General features: G+C 36.6%; 3 protein-coding genes across 3 annotated transcripts; 1 reads left to right on the top strand and 2 right to left on the bottom strand.

The window, feature by feature from the left end:
• The first annotated feature begins 2,813 nt into the window (after window positions 1–2,813).
• aqp8b (aquaporin 8b) lies at window positions 2,814–4,842 on the top strand. The gene is made up of 5 exons (XM_051887795.1): window positions 2,814–3,533; window positions 3,808–3,934; window positions 4,031–4,245; window positions 4,319–4,453; window positions 4,558–4,842. The coding sequence occupies exons 1-5, from the start codon at window positions 3,220–3,222 to the stop codon at window positions 4,598–4,600; spliced, it is 834 nt and encodes a 277-aa protein (XP_051743755.1). The 5' UTR covers window positions 2,814–3,219; the 3' UTR covers window positions 4,601–4,842.
• Window positions 4,843–5,916: 1,074 nt separating this feature from the next.
• On the bottom strand, window positions 5,917–9,740 carry cbx8a (chromobox homolog 8a (Pc class homolog, Drosophila)). The gene is made up of 5 exons (XM_051887990.1): window positions 9,549–9,740; window positions 9,353–9,396; window positions 8,887–8,952; window positions 8,717–8,783; window positions 5,917–8,550 (listed from the first exon to the last, which is right to left on the bottom strand). The coding sequence occupies exons 1-5, from the start codon at window positions 9,615–9,617 to the stop codon at window positions 7,771–7,773; spliced, it is 1,026 nt and encodes a 341-aa protein (XP_051743950.1). The 5' UTR covers window positions 9,618–9,740; the 3' UTR covers window positions 5,917–7,770.
• A 3,759-nt stretch (window positions 9,741–13,499) lies between these two features.
• Window positions 13,500–19,682, bottom strand: cbx4 (chromobox homolog 4 (Pc class homolog, Drosophila)). Its single transcript, XM_051887989.1, has 5 exons — window positions 19,412–19,682; window positions 19,273–19,316; window positions 18,866–18,931; window positions 16,806–16,872; window positions 13,500–15,913 (listed from the first exon to the last, which is right to left on the bottom strand). The coding sequence occupies exons 1-5, from the start codon at window positions 19,478–19,480 to the stop codon at window positions 14,630–14,632; spliced, it is 1,530 nt and encodes a 509-aa protein (XP_051743949.1). The 5' UTR covers window positions 19,481–19,682; the 3' UTR covers window positions 13,500–14,629.
• Window positions 19,683–21,522: the final 1,840 nt, after the last annotated feature.

Genomic DNA, 21,522 nt, shown 5'->3' on the forward strand with positions numbered 1-21,522 from the left:
GTTTAAACTGAGAAAATGTATCATTTTAAGGGAAAAATAAGTTGATTTTAAATTTCATGGCATCAACACATCTCAAAAAAGTTGGGACAAGGCCATGTTTACCACTGTGTGGAATCCCCTCTTCTTTTTATAACAGTCTGCAAACGTCTGGGGACTGAGGAGACAAGTTGCTCAAGTTTAGGAATAGGAATGTTGTCCCATTCTTGTCTAATACAGGCTTCTAGTTGCTCAACTGTCTTAGGTCTTCTTTGTGGCATCTTCCTCTTTATGATGCACCAAATGTTTTCTATGGGTGAAAGATCTGGACTGCAGGCTGTCCATTTCAGTACCTGGATCCTTCTTCTACGCAGCCATGATGTTGTAATTGATGCAGTATGTGGTCTGGCATTGTCATGTTGGAAAATGCAAGGTCTTCCCTGAAAGAGACGACGTCTGGATGGGAGCATATGTTGTTCTAGAACTTGGATATACCTTTCAGCATTGATGGTGCCTTTCCAGATGTGTAAGCTGCCCATGCCACACGCACTCATGCAACCCCATACCGTCAGAGATGCAGGCTTCTGAACTGAGCGCTGATAACAACTTGGGTTGTCCTTGTCCTCTTTAGTCCGGATGACATGGCGTCCCAGTTTTCCAAAAAGAACTTCAAATTTTGATTCGTCTGACCACAGAACAGTTTTCCACTTTGCCACAGTCCATTTTAAATGAGCCTTGGCCCAGAGAAAACGCCTGCGCTTCTGGATCATGTTTAGATATGGCTTCTCTTTTGACCTATAGAGTTTTAGTCGGCAACGGCAAATGGCACGGTGGATTGTGTTCACCGACAATGTTTTCCGGAAGTATTCCTGAGCCCATGTTGTGATTTCCATTACAGTAGCATTCCTGTATGTGATGCAGTGCCGTCTAAGGGCCCGAAGATCACGGGCATCCAGTATGGTTTTCCGGCCTTGACCCTTACGCACAGAGATTGTTCCAGATTCTCTGAATCTTTGGATGATATTATGCACTGTAGATGATAATAACTTCAAAATCTTTGCAATTTTTCTCTGAGAAACTCCTTTCTGATATTGCTCCACTATTTTTCGCCGCAGCATTGGGGGAATTGGTGATCCTCTGCCCATCTTGACTTCTGAGAGACACTGCCACTCTGAGAGGCTCTTTTTATACCCAATCATGTTGCCAATTGACCTAATAAGTTGCAAATTGGTCCTCCAGCTGTTCCTTATATGTACATTTAACTTTTCCGGCCTCTTATTGCTACCTGTCCCAACTTTTTTGGAATGTGTAGCTCTCATGAAATCCAAAATGAGCCAATATTTGGCATGACATTTCAAAATGTCTCACTTTCAACATTTGAAATGTTATCTATATTCTATTGTGAATAAAATATAAGTTTATGAGATTTGTAAATTATTGTATTCCTTTTTTATTCACAATTTGTACAGTGTCCCAACTTTTTTGGAATCGGGTTTGTACATTATACATGTTACTTGTAATGAGTTACCCCCAACACTGCTCATTTCAGATGAGATTGAAAACACCTGATCACTAGGTTTTCTCAGAGGAGAGCTAAATGTGTCCATCTTGAACATAATCAGAATTATCAGCTAATAAGGTTAAATCAACATACTCTGGTAGACTGGAGGGAGCGTGAGTGTTTTCTACATCATCTGAGTTAGACAGCTTGTAGAGATCTCTTATGGAATCACATCCTCATGTTCTGATATCAAAGAACTTGTATGAAGTTCAGTTGCATTTGCAATATTTTTTTGTATATATTTTATAGTTTTCACATGATCTTATATAATTTTATTCATTGGTTTGTTAAATATACATAATATTGGTATGTTATTACTGTATTATGTTTAATACAGTATCTCTTCACTTAAAACCATAAACGCATACAAGTCCACTCAAGTGGACATCTGAAAATTTATTTCAAATCTTGTTTTTCATGCCCTAAGAGCAATAAAAACACATAGGGAAAAAATCCTGACTGAGGTTATCATAATTCATGCATGAAAAGGTTAAATTTTATACTGAAATAGACCTACAAGAACACTAAACATACAAGACTCAATCAAATATATCATATGAGTTTACTTTTCGGTCTGTTGATCCGCACTTTTGCGACGTAATGCCGCTTTGACTGTCAGGTAGAAGTCTGCTGCGGAGCTTGGCTCGCTTCAATGTGGACTTGACAAAACTCCACGTCGAGGGCGCATATCGACCGCAAAGGGGTAGGCATCCTGAAACCTAAAATGACAATTGGGACACAGCAGGGGTGCAAAACTCAGTTCCTAAAGGGCCACAGCCCAGCAGAGTTTATCTTCAACTCTAATTAAACACACCTTATTCAGCTAATAAGTCCTTCAGTCTTATTTGAAAACTACAGGTGTGTTGGAGAAGGGTTGGAGCTAAACTCTGCAGGACTGTGGCCCTCCAGGAACTGAGTTTGACACCCCTGCCCTTTGGTCTCGGACTTCACGATCATGCACATGCGATGGCCATTTTAAGTATACAAGACTGTAAGTGCATATGAAGTGTGCCATTCGGGCAGGAATCAAACACTACCACTTATTAGACTTTTATGCTGCAGCTGCCACCTAGTGGCCATAAATCTTCTATTTCCTAGCACCAAGAGAGGGCTATGGCCTTTTCAGGGGTTTTCATATAAAAAATATATATTTTCTTGCCACAGTGTAATTCTAAGACTAAAGACTAAAGACATAAACTAATGGATCATAATCCATTAGTTTATGCCTTTAGTCTTTGTTACAGAATAAGCTTTGAATTGTTTTTACCTAGTAGTAGTTACAAAAGTAAATGTGATCACATAGTGCTAGGACTTTTATAGTCTCCACTATTTGGTTAACCTTTAACTTTTAATTTTTTGTTTTTGGTGGGAAAATAAATTTCCATTATTAAGTTACTGTTTCAGTTAGTTTTCTAAACTTGAGCTAGTTTTCCTTGTAATCCATGTAACCAGGACATGTTGCAGCACAAGTTAAACTTTCTGGTGTTTTAAATAGTTTCAGGTATGTCTAAATTAGCTGAGTGCAGAGGCATGTTAAATTTTAATCCCCTTCAGCATATTTTCCTTACCACTGGTCAACATTTTACATTTATTATTAGTCTTTTCAATCATCAATTGCCCTCAAAGGTCACTGAGGAATTTAATGCTTGCTTTTTTGTCACTCACATTCAAATGATGAGTAGATGCCCTCCAAGATATTAGGACACAGCCATCAGAGAGATATTCGTGCCTCAGAAAGAATGACTGAAAATAAAGTAGAACTTAACAACATGGAGAAAGCTCTGATGGATAAGATGGGACAACATACTGTGAGAGAGCCCAACCTATTTGAGCGGGTTTTTCAGCCGTGTGTAGCTGAGCTGGTGGGGACCACCTTCTTTGTGTTCATCGGATGTGTGTCTGTCATTGAAAATGTGGAGGATGCCGGCAGACTCCAACCTGCTCTGGCTCATGGTCTCGCAGTGGCGGTACTGATTTCATGTATGGCAGAGATCAGGTGAGAAGAAATGTATTTTTGTACTCATGTGTGTATGTATATTTTATATATAAACACACACAAATATATATAGGTCAGGGTTGTCTTATAAATATGAATCCACCGACCCACTGCAGTACTATTATTACTGACCCCCTTTGAAAACCCTGCATCTTTGGGGTGATGTAGATTTGTCTGCTCTGTTTGCTCCAAGGGGTTTGTCCCAGTCCTGGAGAGTTGCTTTGGATAAAAAGCTTATTGATGAATAATGCAATAATCTTTTCCCCTGACACAGTGGTTCTCATTTCAATCCATCATTCACCATAGCTGTCTACCTCTGCGGTGGAATGAAGCTGAAAATGGTGCCACCGTACCTGATCTCTCAGCTTACTGGAGGTTTACTTGGTGCAGTCATGGCCAAGGTGAGATACATGTGACATTGAGACATTTTTGCATGCAACATTAAATTCACCAGTCACATTTCAATGGATTGGATGTTTTTCTTGCTTCCTTTTTAGGGAATGACCTCAAATGAGAACTATGCAAAAGCTCAAGGTGCGGCATTTACGCTTCTCCAGGCTGATGACTATATTGTGAAGGCATTATTTGGAGAAATTGCCATGACGTGTCTAGTTACCATGGTGGTCTTACTGGGTGCAGTTAATGCCAAGAGCAAAAGTCCTTTGGTTCCATTTTTGGTGGGCTGCACAGTCATTATTAATGTGCTAGTGGGGTGAGTTTGTTGATTATGTTATGCATCATTTCCTGTGCGTGGTCTGGAGATTAACATCTTCTGTGGGATTCAGGGGTGATGTGTCTGGTACTTGTCTGAATCCTGCAAGAGTATTTGGTCCTGCAGTGCTGACCAACTACTGGACTCACCACTGGATCTACTGGGTAGGGCCCATTACTGGCGGCCTTATTGCTGCGGCATTAGTCAGGTGAGGCTCCACAGAAAGAACTAAAATCCTTGTTTACATCAGTTATTTCCTATCATTCCATTTTGGGATTAAGGAATTTTTAAGGGACTTTTTTTTTCTTTCAGGTTATTGCTCGGAGACAACAACACCCGCGTACTGATGAAGTAACATTCAATACATCTTTCAAACAGACTTTTGATTTTGTTAATTCTCCTTTTCTTAGGTGCACAAGAATTTAACTTATTTTTAACTATATGATGCTTAGCCAATTCAATTTTCTTTGCCAGCTACATTAATGCAAGCTCAAAATAGTAATAATCATGCTCTGTGAATACGGAAATATGGGGAAAGGTATTAATATTTGAATTTTACATTTTAAATTGGGAAATTTTTAAATTGAAAATGTAGGTTATAGAAGTGTTAATTCTAATATAATCAAATAAATTATATTCACACATAAATTTACACACTCTTTACATGCATGCATTATTTTATGCTTTATGTTATCCATATGTTGAAATGAATCAGTATATTTAAATAAAACAACACATATGTCTCTTTTATTTCACATATTTTGAGAGCTCAAAGGGTTTTTGAATATATAAAAACAAGCCCCACACATTTATATATAATAAAACCTATTTACCAGAAGTGGTGGTATGTGTTTGAGCCTGATAACATCTATGGATTTAACACGGGTTATACATGAACACAGTTTGGGAACCTTTCAAAGCACCATGTCAAAGGTGATGACCCTGCCATTTCTGTCATTGTTAGAAAGGTTAGTCATCAGCTGAGTAAATGAGGTGGACATGTGGAGTATTAACACTTTAAGTTCCCTACAAAATTGTGCACCTTAAAAATGATCAGTTTCAAAATATATAGGCTATCCTATTAAAAACGTATAGGCTATATTTTCAAACATAATATAGATTTATAATAAGGTTAACTTATATTAATAATATTTTACTAATAATATATATTGAATTTTATATTGAAAGCTATTAAGTGTCAGAAAACGAGTATCAGACGAGCGCGCGCACATTATTGAGCGCTCTGCGGTCGCGCGCGCATAATTTAAGTCTAAGCATGAAATAATGCACACAACTTATAAACGTGGTCGCAAAGAACAAAATGCAATCTTTTTTCTCTCTGTCTGTAAATCCCACATACAATCTTAATGTTACCTTTCTGAAATTCTGATTTGGCAGAATATAGCGGTGATTTCTAATACTGAAATATAATTCTCGAATCTCGAGGCGTCAAAACAATTGTATACTTAAGCTGCGCTTAAAATGTCTGAATGTCACTGCATACGATAAGAAATATCAAAGGGTGGGACCGTAAAGAGCAAAGATATTGTCAAATTTAAAAGCCATTCACTGCCGTGAAAATAAATAAATAAATAAATATCGCAGCCTTTTTTCTTAAAAAAAAAACAAAAAACAAGTACAAATGTTCATTTAAAACCCCAAAACATTAGAATTACTTTACCATTTATTTCAGTGTTACATTGAGTGTTGAATCCTTAATGCCTCAGATGTGTTTATTTTTACATTTGAATTATAAAACACAAAACACTGACAGTCCAAATTTAAACCAATGAAAATATACAGTACAAACACGGCGACATTTGACACATTGAACATCTGTGACTGTTATACATATCACTGTATTCTTGAATATTTAATTTTGAAGCAAAAATCTGTTCGATATACACGTAATTATAGGCGTTATTAAAAGGAATACGGATCTGTATCAAGTTCATGGCGACATCTTGTGGCTTTTGGTGGACTGAACTTCCTCAAAAAACTATAAATTATCGTTTTTACATTTCAATTCAAAATCATGAATTCCGTTTTAGCGTTTGTTATTTAAATATATTGATAATGTCTGATAATTACGTTTGTTGCCCGACATTAAACGCTAGTCCAGAAATTCTTTACCTACGAGATCTTTAAAAAATAAATCCAGAAATTACACTACGGTAGAAATGTTTTTTTGTTTTTGTTTATTTGTTTCTGTTTTGTTTGTTTGCCGCGACGCTCGTGTGGCAGTGCAGTGGCATATTATTCAAATAATAATAATAATAATTATTATTATTATTGTTTATAATAATATAGGCTAATAGAAATAAGTCTGAAACGGAGTGAATACGACGAATGAACATGATTGGTTTTGACCAGTCACCATTCTCCCACCCCCCAACTCCCTTGACAACTTAATGTTGAATGTCATTAAAAGCGCACGACGCTATCGTTAAATGTGATCTAATCTTGCCAAAATAGGCCGACATGCTGTTAAAGATATATTTATCATATATCAGTTTACTATTTAAGATCTTTAGTCTTTGTTTACAGGCACTCAGTCTATAATGAAAATCCCGACCTAAAGAGCTTTCTGTTTTTATAACAATTTAATTAAATTAAAGCAAGGCAAGATAAAAACGATCTACAAGGATCTGTGCGCGAACAATGTTTAAAATCAATAATGGGAAAGGCTCCTAGAAACAGCTAAATTACATTTTTATTTTAAGCTCCGATACACATTGTTCTCTCCGCAAAAAATACTGAACTCTTGTTTACGCTAAACCGTTAAACAAGTTAACATCACATAATTGTAATAAAATGTTTTTAAGTTCACCACTTAAACCAAGCTGCGAGCTTACTTCAGAAATTTAGAAATTATTTGTACCAATCAAACACTTTCGTTTTTGACGGGGACTAAAAACCGCATTATAATGAAATATTAAGACACAGAACAGCCAAATCAATTAAATATTCAACAGAAAAACGAAAAATTACGAAATACGATTCTAAAGCCTAAATTATTGTGCCTTAAATATTTAGGCCTAAAATGGATTTAATTATATATATGCAACTTATTTCCCTTCTCTCTTTCTAAAGGGTGTGCTTTACTGTTTGGACCTTCAAATATATACAAAATCTAACCAGAAAAATACAATTAGTTCATAAAAGAGGGACTAAACAATGTGTCCCTTAAAAAGGTGCGTTAAGTCGAAACGTTAATATGTGTTAACAGCATCTATGCCCACATTCATGATAAAGCTGAAGAAGGCAACCAAAAGGAGGAATCAACTGGTGTACATTACATAAAATCTGGGAAATAGAAAAATAAACTTCATTTTCATAGAAAATGTGAATGGAAATGTAGGCTAAAGATAGACTATATATATATTTTTTTTTTGCATTATGTACATGATTGCAAGACTTTACATTTATAGACTACAAATGATATAGAAATGTAGGTTGTTTCTAGTTTGATTACAATATTTCATTCACATACATACATACACACACACATAAACTAAAACCACATCATCTGTTTTCTTTGAAGAAGCCTTTGTCCGTTGAACTCTCTTTTATGGTTACAGTCAAAGAGTTACTTGTTACGTCAGTAACAACAATTTTCTCCATATTCTTCAAACAAGGCAACCAGGACTGCTCTGTGTCGTCTACAAAACTCAGAGACAGTTGCTCTCTGGTTTGATCGGTAGATCGGAATAAATTGTTTTTGGGAGGATGCTTCATCTTGGGTTGTTGGTTTATGGCACCACTGGAGCTGTCCTTCCGTCGATGTCCCAAAACACCAAGCCCAGCTTTTAAGATGGTGCCACCATGTGTAAATTTGACATCACTTGACCTGCTTCCTATTTTGCCCACGAGGCTGGATTCTGCTTGGAACTTCTGGGATAAACGGATGACATCACAGTTAGAGGTCTCTCCTGATCTCTCGGTTTTGGAAGGGCGATAACATAAAGGTTCATCTGCTTTTCTTTTAACGCCTTCATTGGATGAACCTCCAGCTGGACGCAACTTTGGCTTTGGTCCTCTCTTTTTTGGTGAGCTGGCAAAATCCAGCGGGCGGTGAACTGGCGTTCCGTGCATCAGTGGGTCTCTCTCAGAGTCTGGTGGATGCACACGGACACTTTCACCTCTGTTGATGGTGCTCGGTGGAAAAATCGTTGGCACGACTGCTCGTAGTCCTTCACGAGCTCTGGGAGTCACAACCGGTTCTGCTACCGGGAACGACACCCGTATTCCTCGAGACATCTCCCGCCTGAACTCATAGTTTTTGCCTTTTTCTTTAGCTTTTGCCTATAAAAAATGTCAAATATAATTTAAAAATGTATGCACAACATTTAAAAAAAAAAATCAATTCATAAAAGTGCAATAACATTAAAAACAAAGAAAGCCAAGGAAAACTAAACAAGTACAAAATCGATTTTTTGTTTTAGGTAAAGTAATATAAAAACAATTTCACCTTCATTAAAAATGTTTCTGGTTTGGGTCCCCTCTTTTTTGGACCGTACATCTCCCTCTCTCGCTCTCTGCAATAAGAGAAAAAAATGAATCAGATAAATGCTATTTTAAAACGACAAAAATTATTTAACTTGTCTACTGGAATTGCAGAACTAACGAAAATGCATTTACCTTTCTTCAAAAGCCGCGAAAAGACGCTCATCCAGAATATTCTCCTCTGGTTCCCAGGTGCTGTATCTGCACCAATAATTGCATGCTTAATTATTCGCAAATCACAACGTCCGAAACCAATTCAAAGTGCATTTTTAAAAAAACATTTATTACTATTCAGTGCATTTTTATCATCACTTCAGGGGATTATTATTTTTTTTTTAATGTGCAAGCATAATATTTATTGATACATATATAAATGGATATATATTCTTTTTATTCGTGTTTTTTCCCATTATGAACCGTTTATTCAGCCAATAAAGCTTGTATATTGACTGTCTCCCATCACTGGCCTTGTCAGCTAACGTTCACAGGAGCCCCGTTACACAGTCCGTGCTGCAGCCGTGCTAACGCTCAGCGAGCTCGGGGAGCCTGAAACCGCTCCTTTCGTTACAACAACTGCCGTTAACGTGTCATTACCACTCACTTTTGAGACCAGCCTTTCCATTTGACGAGATACTCCATCCGGCCCTGCGGGTAAAAGCACAGAGAGATTCAAATTAGCAAGCTAACGCTGCTAAGCTAACCTATCGCGTATAAAATGTCAGCGGACATAAACAAATAACCAGGCGCCTCTATAACAGAGCCGAAGCCGAGACGAGCAGGCTGGTGTGAGCACTTACTCTCCTTATGCGCCGTTTAATGATGGATTCGGCGGCGAAGACCCGCTCCCCGACGGCTGAGAGCTCCATGTTTACTTCAACCTCGCAGCTATTTTTTCCCCTCAGCCCTCTGCCTGAATAATCCTCGATAGCCCATAATACTCTATTCGAAGAGACGTCATCACGTTCTAAATGTTACCATGGCACTGCAGGACGGCGGTGCTGTGTGAGTGGAGCTGCCGCGCTGGGAGGAGGAGTCAAGTGATCGTTGAGCTACACTAGAGGAGGACGAGGCGAGAGCGTATAAAATGGCAATTTTGAGCGTTGTTTTGAAAGCAAATATGTCGTGTTTATTACATATACTAGTCTGGACTAACTGCAATCAGGGCAGGTCATTTTTGATAAGTCCCCTATTAATCGCATATTTACGCAGATTTGTTTAACAGAAAGGACACTGTCCCTTGCGTTCAGACACACGGCAGGTTTCTTGTTTGCGATGTCGATACAGCAGGTGTTGCGAGTCTAAACCCTATTGTGGAGTTTGATTTATCTTTTTTATTTAATAGGACTGAAATCTGTACATTCAAACGCTCATTCTTCATTTCAAACGCAGTGGAAACATGGACGAAACGCAAAAGGGCATCTCGAATCTGTTCCTCCATTTCATGCCACCACTGCCTGTCAGATGACAGCAGAAAAAAACCCGTTTAAAAACAATACAAACAACGAAATAAATAATAATATCTATAATAGCTAAGTAAGTGCATAACAGTAACAGTTGTAGTTATAAATCCACCATAGCGTGCTGCGGCGTATCGATAGATTTCACCCGGCCGCTCCAAATCGGCTAACAGGCAAGAAAATAGTTAGGCCATTTTGTCCATATCCTTTATATTCGGGCTGCTGGGAGGTAGCCTAATTTGTAACATTGTAGCATAAACCACAAGCCTTATTAAACGATTTTAAGATTTTAAAGATGATTTGAAAAAAATCAATAGGCTACGGTAAATTTGGCTTCAGACGAATTTGGAAATTACAAACGTGTAGTTTTCTTTCTTTCTTTCTAAATAATAAATAATTATTATAGGCTAAATAATTTGAATTATTATAAAACAATAAACTTAACCACTTCGGACAAACAGTCTTGTAAATTTTATTTTAAGCCAGTCGTTTGACTGTCTGTCAAGACATTTTTTTAATAAATAGGCCTATCAGTATTTATATTATAGGCCTATTATTATTATTATTATTATTAAGAAATATATTTTACACACGTGAAATTTTAAGCCTGATTGTGTTCGGTGTTGAAGTGAAAATAATCTGGGGTCTAATAAACGGTAACTAATCTTTTATTGATTTGAAAGATTAATTCGATTTTTATACTATTCTTTCGATGCAACGGATAATAAACTTGGAAAATTAGATTGTTTTTAGTTTTCTCCGTGTTTTTCTTAACTTTATTTCGATTCGAGGAATTCAAATTAATCCAATACATGTTGTTTTTGTTATTATTATTATCATTATTATTATTATTATTATTATTATTTACGCATATAAATAAGCAACCACGGCCTCAATTTCATTTTTTTTTTACTACGAAAAACTACGTGTTCTTTTTAGAAACTTTTTATCGAAAAAATAAAAATATTGTATTATTCGTTATAATGACAAGAAATGCCCTAAATTCAGGCTAAAAGAGAGACAGTGTGCCCAATGAAATTTAATGGTAAATTAGCTTCTTTTTTAACTGTCTTTAAACAGTGATAAAACATTCATAATAATCAATAAAACTGCAAAAACTTGTTTTCATCCTATAAAATATAACACGACAAATAAACAACGAAATTAAATAATTCAGCGTTAATTGCTTGAACTGTCGTTAATTCGACAGATCTTAAATAATCCGTATTAGTTCCGAAATATTTTTTTTTATCGAATTATCATATGTAGCCTATGATAATAGCCTATATCATATATTTTTATACTTTTATCTTCTAATAAATTAAATTTCAAAAAGAGTTTCTGAGAATATTTTTCATTTGTTTGTTCATTTAATTTGATTATTGTGTTGCTTTTAGCAGGTTTTATTTTGCCATACATTTGATGTTTGTATGAAACAGTTCACAAATAGTCTACGAATAGAATAGAATAGAATAGAATAGAATAGAATAGAATGTGTCATAAAGTAAAGCAGAATTCACCCCCTCTCTCTCTCAATGCATTATTATATCTTGTTGGAACAGAGTTTTGGGTCAGAATTATGATGGCAACTGTACATCTCAGAAGGGGACAGTATCATGTGGATCTAATATCATATTTAAATCAGTTTAAAGATCATCTTGACAAAATATGGATTTAGTTTACTCATCAAGAAAGATGGCATGATGATACATGTATTTTAGATCGCTCATTTTCTTTGTATAGTAATCAGTTCACTTGCCATTCATTATTTACGCACGAACCCATAGGGCTGCAGAATGATGTGGGGTTGATACAGATATAGAAGTACTTTATGAACATGGTACTGCACCTAGGAGGCAGCATTGCTAAATTTCATTAATCACAACTCTGGAAATCTTATTAGACCATACAACGTTCAACCAAATAAAACAGTGGTAATGTAAGGTTGGGGCAGAGGAAGAAATATAATGCTAATTTATTAGTGCCTCTCGCTGCGTCCGAAATCTGTCTGAGTAGGTACATTTGACTTTGAACTTAGTCTTCACGACCGTCAAAAATTATATAGGCTACAGTGTTTGGGAAGGTTATTTTGCATTTGTAATAGGTTACAGGTTACAATTTACCCTATTTAAAATTTAATAAGTGGTGTAGCTATCTCAATTACTTTTTTAACTGATTACATTTGATAACTTTTGATTACTTTTCTAAATTTCTAATGAATGTTTTCAACTGTTAAACATTTTCAAACATTTAAACCAGGCAGGGTTTAAGTCAACACTGATTACTGTCAGACTTTCAAAATCCTTCATCTCATGAATTAAGATTATAATAATTTAATTTTAAAGCACAGCCACCACAAAATCAGACGTTAGCACCTCTTTTTACTTTGAGATCATTCTGAGATTTAAAAACTTAATTATAGTTTAATAGCAATGATACTGTTTTTGAAATCAAATCTTTGCATAGCTATGACAGGAAACACTTGCATCTAACAATGCCTTGGAAAAAAAACAACAGTTAATCTTAAAAAATAAAACATATATTTTATATACATAAACCCAAATAGGAAATAAAACAATTATTGATTAAGCTATTCTGTGTCCTAAACTCCTGAAACATTGGTGTCTCATATTTCAATGCAACGTGGTAAAGAAATCAATTAAACAAATTAATATTATTCAACATATCCTAGTTTTTTTACAGAAAATATAAAACATTTTCATAACTGTAATTTAATTAGACATTTCTTTTCTCGGTAACTGTAATGGATTACAGTTACATTTATTTTGTAATTAAATTACGTAACGCCGTTACATGTAACTAATTACACCCCAACACTGTCTTTGAATAGGGTATATGAATATAATCCGGACGTATACTACATTCGCCATGTTGTTACTGTCAGGTGACCTACCAGTGTCATTTGCGTCGCTTCACTGTCACTCCTGTGGCCTCATGGGATAGTAAAGTGTCCATCGAATGTGCACCAGAGATGGTCTTATTATTATTATTATCTTCCATTGGTTTTGTGTGCATTTCAGAATCTCAGCAGAAGTCGTAAATCATCCGGGGACTTTTTGCCTACTGCTTTTCTAATATATGTATTCGGAGGCTACTCTTTTGGCGTAGCCTACTGTTTTTCCGCATATAGGGAAGTAGCCTAGGCTATTCCATTTCGGACAACACATAACATAACGTAAATATGCCTAATATATTTCGTCCTTGAAGTCTCTGTATGCAGTCAATTAGACAAAATTAAAGTAATTATAAAACTCAACACAGCGTGACACATTATAAAACAAATCATCCGTTTTTATTATTGAACAGAGTTTAATATTGATTTAAGAAGCATTTTCAAACTGACACTTCATTGTGTGCATAAAACATGGGGTTATGCATATAAATGGCCTTAACATTGATGCATAACATTATTGTGTAATTTGTACATTACATACCGTACATCTCATTGCGTAATTACAGTACATTGCACTGACTGTAAATTGATTCCAGTACATACAAAATCTATAGCATTGCACTGTCCAATGTAAGCATCAAACGTACATTTACTTTCTGGTCACATGTAACAGTTTTGATGATCTCTGACCATAGTTATACTGCTGTTACATAATTATTCTGCATTAAGGATAAACAGCCTTTGTTGGGTTTATTATTTATTTTTTATTATTGAATTCATTAATGAAAGAGATCCAGGAGATGATAAAGTGCAACTTAAACTTCTTACGGATAGGGAACATTAAACAATCCAGTTGTTTTTCTAGCATTGCACAGGAAGACCTCACAGGCCAACAGCATCTGGAAATCCAGTCAAGTAAAATATTTTCAGCAAAACAAAATCTGTTACGCTAATATCCAAAAATACTTTTTTAAGGTACATTCATGTACATCATGATGACACCTTTCCAAGCAACTCAAAATGTATAGATCTCAATTATATGTACATCTGAAAAATGCTTAAATCCCCAACATTGGAAGAAAAAACGATATGGTCCATGATGGACATGAACATTGAAAGGTGTAAATAAGTGCATTTAACATCAATCTTCAATGAATTCTTCCAAATCCACCAGTGTGCTTTCTCCAAAAGGGCAGATATTTTCTCAGGTAGCAAAATCCATAACAATTCAAAGTTTTATAAACAATGTTACACACTGTAAAGTTACGGGGTTTTCAATTCAATTTCAACAGCAGCAAAATGCCAACCATCACAATTTTATGTGTTAAAAAATCGGCATCTAAACAAACAAACCCTATATATATATATAAAACACAAATATATATATATATGGTTTATGTGTTTAAATGTGTAAATATATCTTCAGGAATGACTATGATCAGTGCATCTGAAATGAATCAAATTTGAGCTGGTTCATACGAACAATTGACAGTCCAACATATTGTTGTCATTCTCCTTGAACGTATTCCTTAAAGGTCACAGTTAAGCAGTTCGTAGTGATATCTGTGATGATAACGTTACCCACAAACGGTTTCAAATGGCTGTCTGTTTTCTCCACTTGCACTGAGCTTCCTGAAACCTTCTCCCCTGTAGGACACTGTTTTAGAGTTTTGGTTGGACCACAGCTCAAATCAATAGGCTCTTCGGGAATGGTGTCGCTAAAGTCATAACTATACGCTCTGGTGGCGTGACTGCCTCTGTAATGCAGGTTTATAGGTTCTCTCTGAGGGGAAGAAAGCATGGTGTCTGGTGCACTGATGCTCCTGTAGCTGAAGAACTGCTTACAGTTTCTCACATCCTCACTGCGTTCTGACAGGTTCCTCTTAAGGGGATTGGTTCTGGTGTCAATGTGGGATGGGGCAGCTTTCTTTGCTGCCATGGGTGAAGAGTTTGGTTGGTCGCATATATCCATCACTTTTTGTTCAGTCTCTGTGGGCGTATCTTTTGGAAGTTCAATATTTTCGAGGGAGTTTTCATGAACACATTCATTAGTAGAAGAAAGATTCTTATTGTTCTCAACAGAACCATTCTCACTGGCTTCTCCTTGATCTGCCGTTTCACCATCAGACAGATTGTCCGTATTAATCAGTGTAGATTCCTCATTGTGTTGCATTTCCACTTCAGAAACGTCCCTGTTTTTTACTTTGGATGAATGCACACCTTTGTCCATGTATTTGCTCATTACAATCACAATCCGGCCGTTTTTGTTTTTGTTCTTGATTATTTTCATCTTGCTGCTGATGCCATTAGGAAGCGCAAACTCTTTGGCGCTCGTTTTGAGTGCCCGCTCCGCTTTGTTAGCGTTATCCGGCAGACCCTTGAGCTCGATAGACAGATCTTTCACTTTACTCAGGCAGCCGGTGTCTTTGTTCCGAATCCACTTCTGTTGCAAGGCTGGAGGGAGGTTCCAACCTTTGTTGGAAGGGTCTTGACCCTTAACCTCTTTGGGTCCCGTGAGTGGCGTGTCATACATCTTAGGGTCTGGCTGGTAGTGATGATGTTTCTTGCTGTTCAGCTGGTAAAAGTGTTTCTTTTTCCCGCTCATATGTTGTTCAACGGATATCTCCTTGCAGCTGGGCTGGTACTGATGGTGTTTTTTACTGTTCAGCTGGTAGTGCTGCGGCCGTGAGCGGTGGATCTGGAGGGAATCCACTTTGGGCTGGTTCTCCTCATCCAGTGATGTGTCCTGAAGACCACCCAGGATGCTTGATCTACGAGCAAACGCAGGAAGCTGGAACAAAGAGAAAATATTTATTGACTTCTCAAATGAACTGGAAGTTCATCATTTGTTATTTATTTTACAACACATTTAGCTGTACTCTAGGGGTTTTCATAAAGGTTCCTTTGATTGGCATTGATGGTTCCATGAACAACCTTTGGAACCATTTCCATTGTACAAAAGGTTCTTTAAAGTGGAAAAAAGTTCTTCAGATTATTAAAATGTTCTGGTAACACTTCAGTATCACTTCACTTGTAACTAGTTGCTTATTAGCCTGCATATTGGCTGTTTATTACTACTTATAAAGCACATATTAATGCCTTATTCTGTATGACCATATTCTACACCCCTTAATCCTAACCAATACCTGAACTTAACCACTACAACAACTACCTTACTAACTATTGATAAGCAGTAAATTAAGAGTTTATTGAGTTAAAAAAGTCATAGTTAATAGTGAATATGTGTTCCCCGTACTAAAGTGTTACCAATGTTCTTCACTCTAAGAAAAAAATGGTTCTGTTTGCTGAAAGGTTCTTCTTTTCGAGAACCAAAAAAGGTTCTCGAAAAGAAGGTCTATGGCATCGCTACAAAAACCACCTCTTGGAACCTTTATTTTAATAGCGTGCAGTCTTATTATGTTTTGAGCTTACAAACGCTATTCTCATTAATATTTAATAGGTAAAATCAACTACAGAAGCACATGAAGTCATAAAGGACCTCAGTACATTAAGATGCATGCAGACAGAAAGGAGCCTTTTATTGATTCATAATGAAACGAAACTTTTATTCAGACCGTGCACAGGAATAACCTTTTGCAATAATATTGCCAACTTATGCACTGACTGGAAGATAAAAACTGTATTTGGAATAACAAATGTTGTCCATATAAAAGCTGAAGTACCTGGACCAGGGGGTGTTTGGGTTTAGGTCCTCTTTTTCGATATCCCACCATTTGCTCCTGCCTTTCTCTGAAAACAGTGCATAAAATATATATAAATCCACAGTTTTCAACTAAAGCTACAATGTTAAAATGCTTAAAGGGTTAGTTCACCCAAAAAATGCAATTTCTGTCATTAATTCCTCTCCCTCATGTTGTTCCAAACCTGCAAGACCTTCGTTCATCTTTGGAACACAAATTAAGATATTTTTGATGAAATCCTAGGGTATCTGAGCCACACATAGGCAGCAACGACATTGCACCTTTTGAGGTCCAGAAAGGTAGTAAAAACATTGTTAAAATAGTCCATGTGACTGCAGTGGTTCAACCTTAATATTATGAAGCGATGAGAATACTTTTTGTGGGCAAAAAACAAAACAAAAATAACTTTATTTAACAATTTGAACTGTTGATGTTGTACACAGTTGACGCTGTGAACGCAGTGCAGGCTTCCGTGTTTACGTCTGAACGCCGGCTCAGTATTGTTTTGTTTTTGCCCACAAAAAGTATTCTCGTCGCTTCATAACATTAAGGTTGAACCACTGTAGTCACATGGACTATTTTAACGATGTCTTTAGTAACTTTCTGGACCTCAAAACGTGCAATGACTTTGCTGCCTATGTGTGGATCAGATACTCGGATTTCATCAAAAATATCTTAATTTGTGTTCTGAAGATGAACAAAAGTCTTACGGGTTTGGAACTAAATGAGGATGAGTAATTAATGACAGTATTTTCATTTTTGGGTGAACTAACCCTTTAAAGGAACATTCATTAATCCATTCATGTGTAACAGAACCATTATTTTTATTCACTCAAAAATAAAGGTTCTTTATTTGCATCAATAGTTCCATGAAGAACATTTAACATCAATGGAATCTTTCCATTGCCCAAAAAAGTTCTTTATAGTGAAAAAAGGTTCTTTAGATTATTAAAATGTTCTTCACACTAAGAAAAAAATATTCTTTTAAGAATTGTTCGCTGAAAGGTTCTTTGGGGAACAAAAAATGGTCCTTCTATTGTGAAAACCCACTTTTGAAACCTTTATTTGTAAGAGTGTTCTTATCAACAGTAGCGCAACATTCAGATCACAAGCCACAGACAATCTCTTTGATCACCAGGTTACAACACAAAACATGCGCACAACGGGTAACATGATACTCTCACACTTCTAGTGCAGCTAAACCAGTGAGTGAAACGCAACAAATATCTTGCAAAAACTGCTGTCTAAACTTAACAATTCTGGAATGCTTTGATACTCATTCTGCTTTTATCTTAAGAACAGAAGGGTGTGTAAACATCACAAGACCTTTGACACAGCAGATTAGATCATAGACATAAGTGTAGTCCACTTGTGAGAACACTGCTACTGATGTATTTTTCATATATGAATGTATAAAATTATCTGATCTAAGCTGTTCCGAAACAATGGTTCAATGTATGCGCTTAAAGTAGCCTTGTTCCAAAGAACAGTGGGTCTCAAACTTTTTGACAATATTAAAAGTCCCCTGTTCTCAGAAATGAGGAATGTCTACATATTAAAATGAATATTTGCAATTAAGTTTGTGATCACAAAAGTTACAATAACTATGTTCTTGAATAAAAACAACAGTTGTTAGGGTAACAAGAACTTGCATTCATATTTAAATATAGTTATTTAAATTATTTATTAAAAATAAACTTAATCATCATCATCTTGCAGTGACAAAGTTTAATAAGGCTCCTAAAGGGTTATGGCCCCCTGGTTGAAAACCACTACTCTAAAACTGACAGGAAGGAAATTAAATCTTGATTGGTCAATATACAAAGGCACATTCATTTTGTATGACTTGCACTGGTGGTAATAACAATGGAGTGTTTCCAAAACTGGATAAAAGGCAAGCATCAAGAGGGTCTTTGTAGCAGGCAGACCTGACCCATGGGGCTACCATTAATCTTCAGCTACACTGTGCAGGGAGTTGGCCCCGCCTTCCATGACCATATATGGGCATTACCACAAGTTCAGTTATTCGTCCTCCATCTCACCTGTTTTGGAAAGCGACAAGAAGGCGCGGATCAAGAATGTTTTCCTCGGGTTCCCATGTGTTATATCTGTAACATTGACGGGAGAATATGATAATGTAGTAAATCATATGTTAAATTCAAAGCATGCTACAATAAAATATAGCTATCGTAAACACGTTAAGCAGCGCGAACAAAATACATTGTAGCCTATTGAAAATGTAAACATATAAATATACGAGCAATACGTATTACATAAATAATGTACGATGGCAGAACGATGTTCGCTCGCGTAAATTTTGTGATGGAATCCATACAAAACAGCCCAGCGCGCGACCAATGTAGGGTACCGGACGACCAAGACCAACATCGCTCGGCATTTACTGTTAATGCATCTAAAAATAACGCATATAAACCAATTAAACACTTACTTGGCTGACCATCCTCGCCACTTCACCAGATACTCGATTCTGCCCTGAAAAACGATGGAAAATGTGTTGGGCACAGTAGAGGAACAACAAATATATCCTCCGCACCATTTACGGTAGTTCTAGTTCGCGGCAGTTTTACCTTCCGTAAGCGCTTCTTTTCGATGCCCTCCACCGCGAAGACATGCTCCCCGACGGCAGGTAGATCCATTCCGTCTCTGCTGCCCGTTTGAAGCGAACGAGCCAAATAAAATCTTCGCTGCAATGCTTCACTGTCTCGCGTTCTGCCACCGCTGTGGCCCAAGATTAATTTGTCCCTCACCCCTCCTCTTCCCCTCTCTCCCTCGTATTTGTCTCCACGTTAAGCGGCGGGCACTGGAAAAGCTCAGTGGTGCTGCTACTACAGAAAATAGTTCATGCAATAATAAGCCAAGGCAGGCGCGTGACGTCAGCGCGCGAGGAGGGAGAGGTTGAGGACTGTGTGCCAAATGCAGAATATAAAGCTGTAGTGTGTGTTTAAACGGTGTTTGCTTGCTGTAATTAAGAACTTGGAAATATGCATGAATACTGACAACCTTGCTTTGGTTTAAAATCTCACCAGTCACGTTTAATATCTATCTATCTATCGCGATTAAATCACATTTAGCTAGTTGTCATGCATTGCATAACAACAAAGTTGTGTATATTTGATCTATAATACGTTAGAAACGTTGTAATGATCATCTGCAATGCACTATACTTGAAGCAATTAAGGGTTCGTATCCATTTTAGGGGTAATAATGCTGTTTTCACGTGCAGCATTATCGTAAATGCGAGTTTAGGTAAAATTTGCACTTAAACGCCCTCTCATGTCGAAACTTGAATGCGATAAGCTCGTAATCACGACTTCAGAAGCGAGAATTATTTCCTATAGCACGTGAACACCCAAGGGAAGCCACGCCAAAATACACTTTACTTCTTTATTTACCATGCAAAAAGCTCACATGAGCCACATATAGCAACAAAACACACGTACACCACTAAATCTGTCCTGTAAACGAGCTATTCTATTAAAGGCACCTCAGTTTAACGCCAGTAGGTAAATTAACCACTTGTTTATAGCGTAGGCTACATTAATAGCTGAACGCATTAACACCTAATGTATATACAGATTTATAGCCTAAAACTGTATATAAAGCGAAAATATGAGGTAACATTTTGCAGCTGTGGATTTTAAATCACATTCCTTGAAACGTAACATGTAAAGTACATCAATTATCGCACCTTTACCTCTATATCGTTTTTTACCAGCGAATAAAATTCAGCAACTGAAGGGTTAAAATGAGGTTGAAGCGTCAACAGCCAATCTAATCTCCATATATGGCCATGAAAAAGAAAGAGCAAATATATCGCGTTCTTGCGGGTTTATTACATATTTTACATACAAATTGAAATATGCACACAAAAACACACTATGCTGCACAACATTTGTGCAAGAAGTGTGTTTTTATGAAGAGAAATTGATCGTCGCGCTGCATTGCTCTTCAGAGAAACACACCCTATACTGCCGTAGAAACAGACAGTGGAAAATGACAGACTGGTTGCTCTACACCTGCTGTTATGTGAATATCGATGACAGATAAAAGAAGTTTAATTTCTAAAAAATTTACCCTATAAAATCACAGCAACCCTTGCAATGTTTATAATCCAGCACAACTTGTATTAGGAAATAAATCAGCTACAACTTCCTGCTGTCTCATTCAATATTCAACTCATTTAGTCAACAGCATGAAGTAATTGTCATTTTCAGTACTACTGCATAAGAATCTAAAACACATATTCAGACCTGCACACATTTATCCAACAAATTCAGCACTTATTTGTTGATTTTTTTGGTCAGACTCAATTTAAAACCATTCTCTCTTCGTGTTATCAATTAAAGTTATAATGTGTCCCCATATCTGAATGTACATACCTATTCAAAAGCAGTAGCCTATATTCAAAAACAGTATGTCAAATGAGTATATCTGAATATGCTGTATTTATGAAACACTCTAACAATACCAAAATGAATACTGAGAATATATTAACTTATATTTTCAACTCAAATGGACACTTTTTTTCCCATAAAGCCACAGGCACTAATGTGTGGTTACATATGAAAAGATGAAAAATAAAAAATGGCAGAGAAAGTGGCTCTTTTCAATGTAGCCTAATAGAATGCATTAGTGCCCACCCGGTTCCGGAAGTATTTGTTTTTTCCATAGGGATTTA

This window comes from Ctenopharyngodon idella, chromosome 3 (assembly GCF_019924925.1).
Source record: "Ctenopharyngodon idella isolate HZGC_01 chromosome 3, HZGC01, whole genome shotgun sequence".
Classification (NCBI taxonomy): Eukaryota; Metazoa; Chordata; class Actinopteri; order Cypriniformes; family Xenocyprididae; genus Ctenopharyngodon; species Ctenopharyngodon idella.

Coding starts and splice junctions, on each gene's coding strand:
- aqp8b (XM_051887795.1), top strand. CDS start 3,220: ATGCCCTCCAAGATATTAGGACACAGCCATCAGAGAGATATTCGTGCC. Junction 3,935..4,030: donor TTGGTGCAGTCATGGCCAAG/GTGAGATACATG, acceptor CTTCCTTTTTAG/GGAATGACCTCAAATGAGAA. Junction 4,246..4,318: donor ATTATTAATGTGCTAGTGGG/GTGAGTTTGTTG, acceptor TGTGGGATTCAG/GGGTGATGTGTCTGGTACTT.
- cbx8a (XM_051887990.1), bottom strand. CDS start 9,617: ATGGAGCTCTCAGCCGTCGGGGAGCGGGTCTTCGCCGCCGAATCCATC. Junction 9,397..9,548: donor TTAAACGGCGCATAAGGAGA/GTAAGTGCTCAC, acceptor TTTTACCCGCAG/GGCCGGATGGAGTATCTCGT. Junction 8,551..8,716: donor CAGAAACATTTTTAATGAAG/GTGAAATTGTTT, acceptor CATTTTTTATAG/GCAAAAGCTAAAGAAAAAGG.
- cbx4 (XM_051887989.1), bottom strand. CDS start 19,480: ATGGATCTACCTGCCGTCGGGGAGCATGTCTTCGCGGTGGAGGGCATC. Junction 16,873..18,865: donor CTTGTCGCTTTCCAAAACAG/GTGAGATGGAGG, acceptor CACTGTTTTCAG/AGAAAGGCAGGAGCAAATGG. Junction 15,914..16,805: donor CCAAACACCCCCTGGTCCAG/GTACTTCAGCTT, acceptor TCTTTGTTCCAG/CTTCCTGCGTTTGCTCGTAG.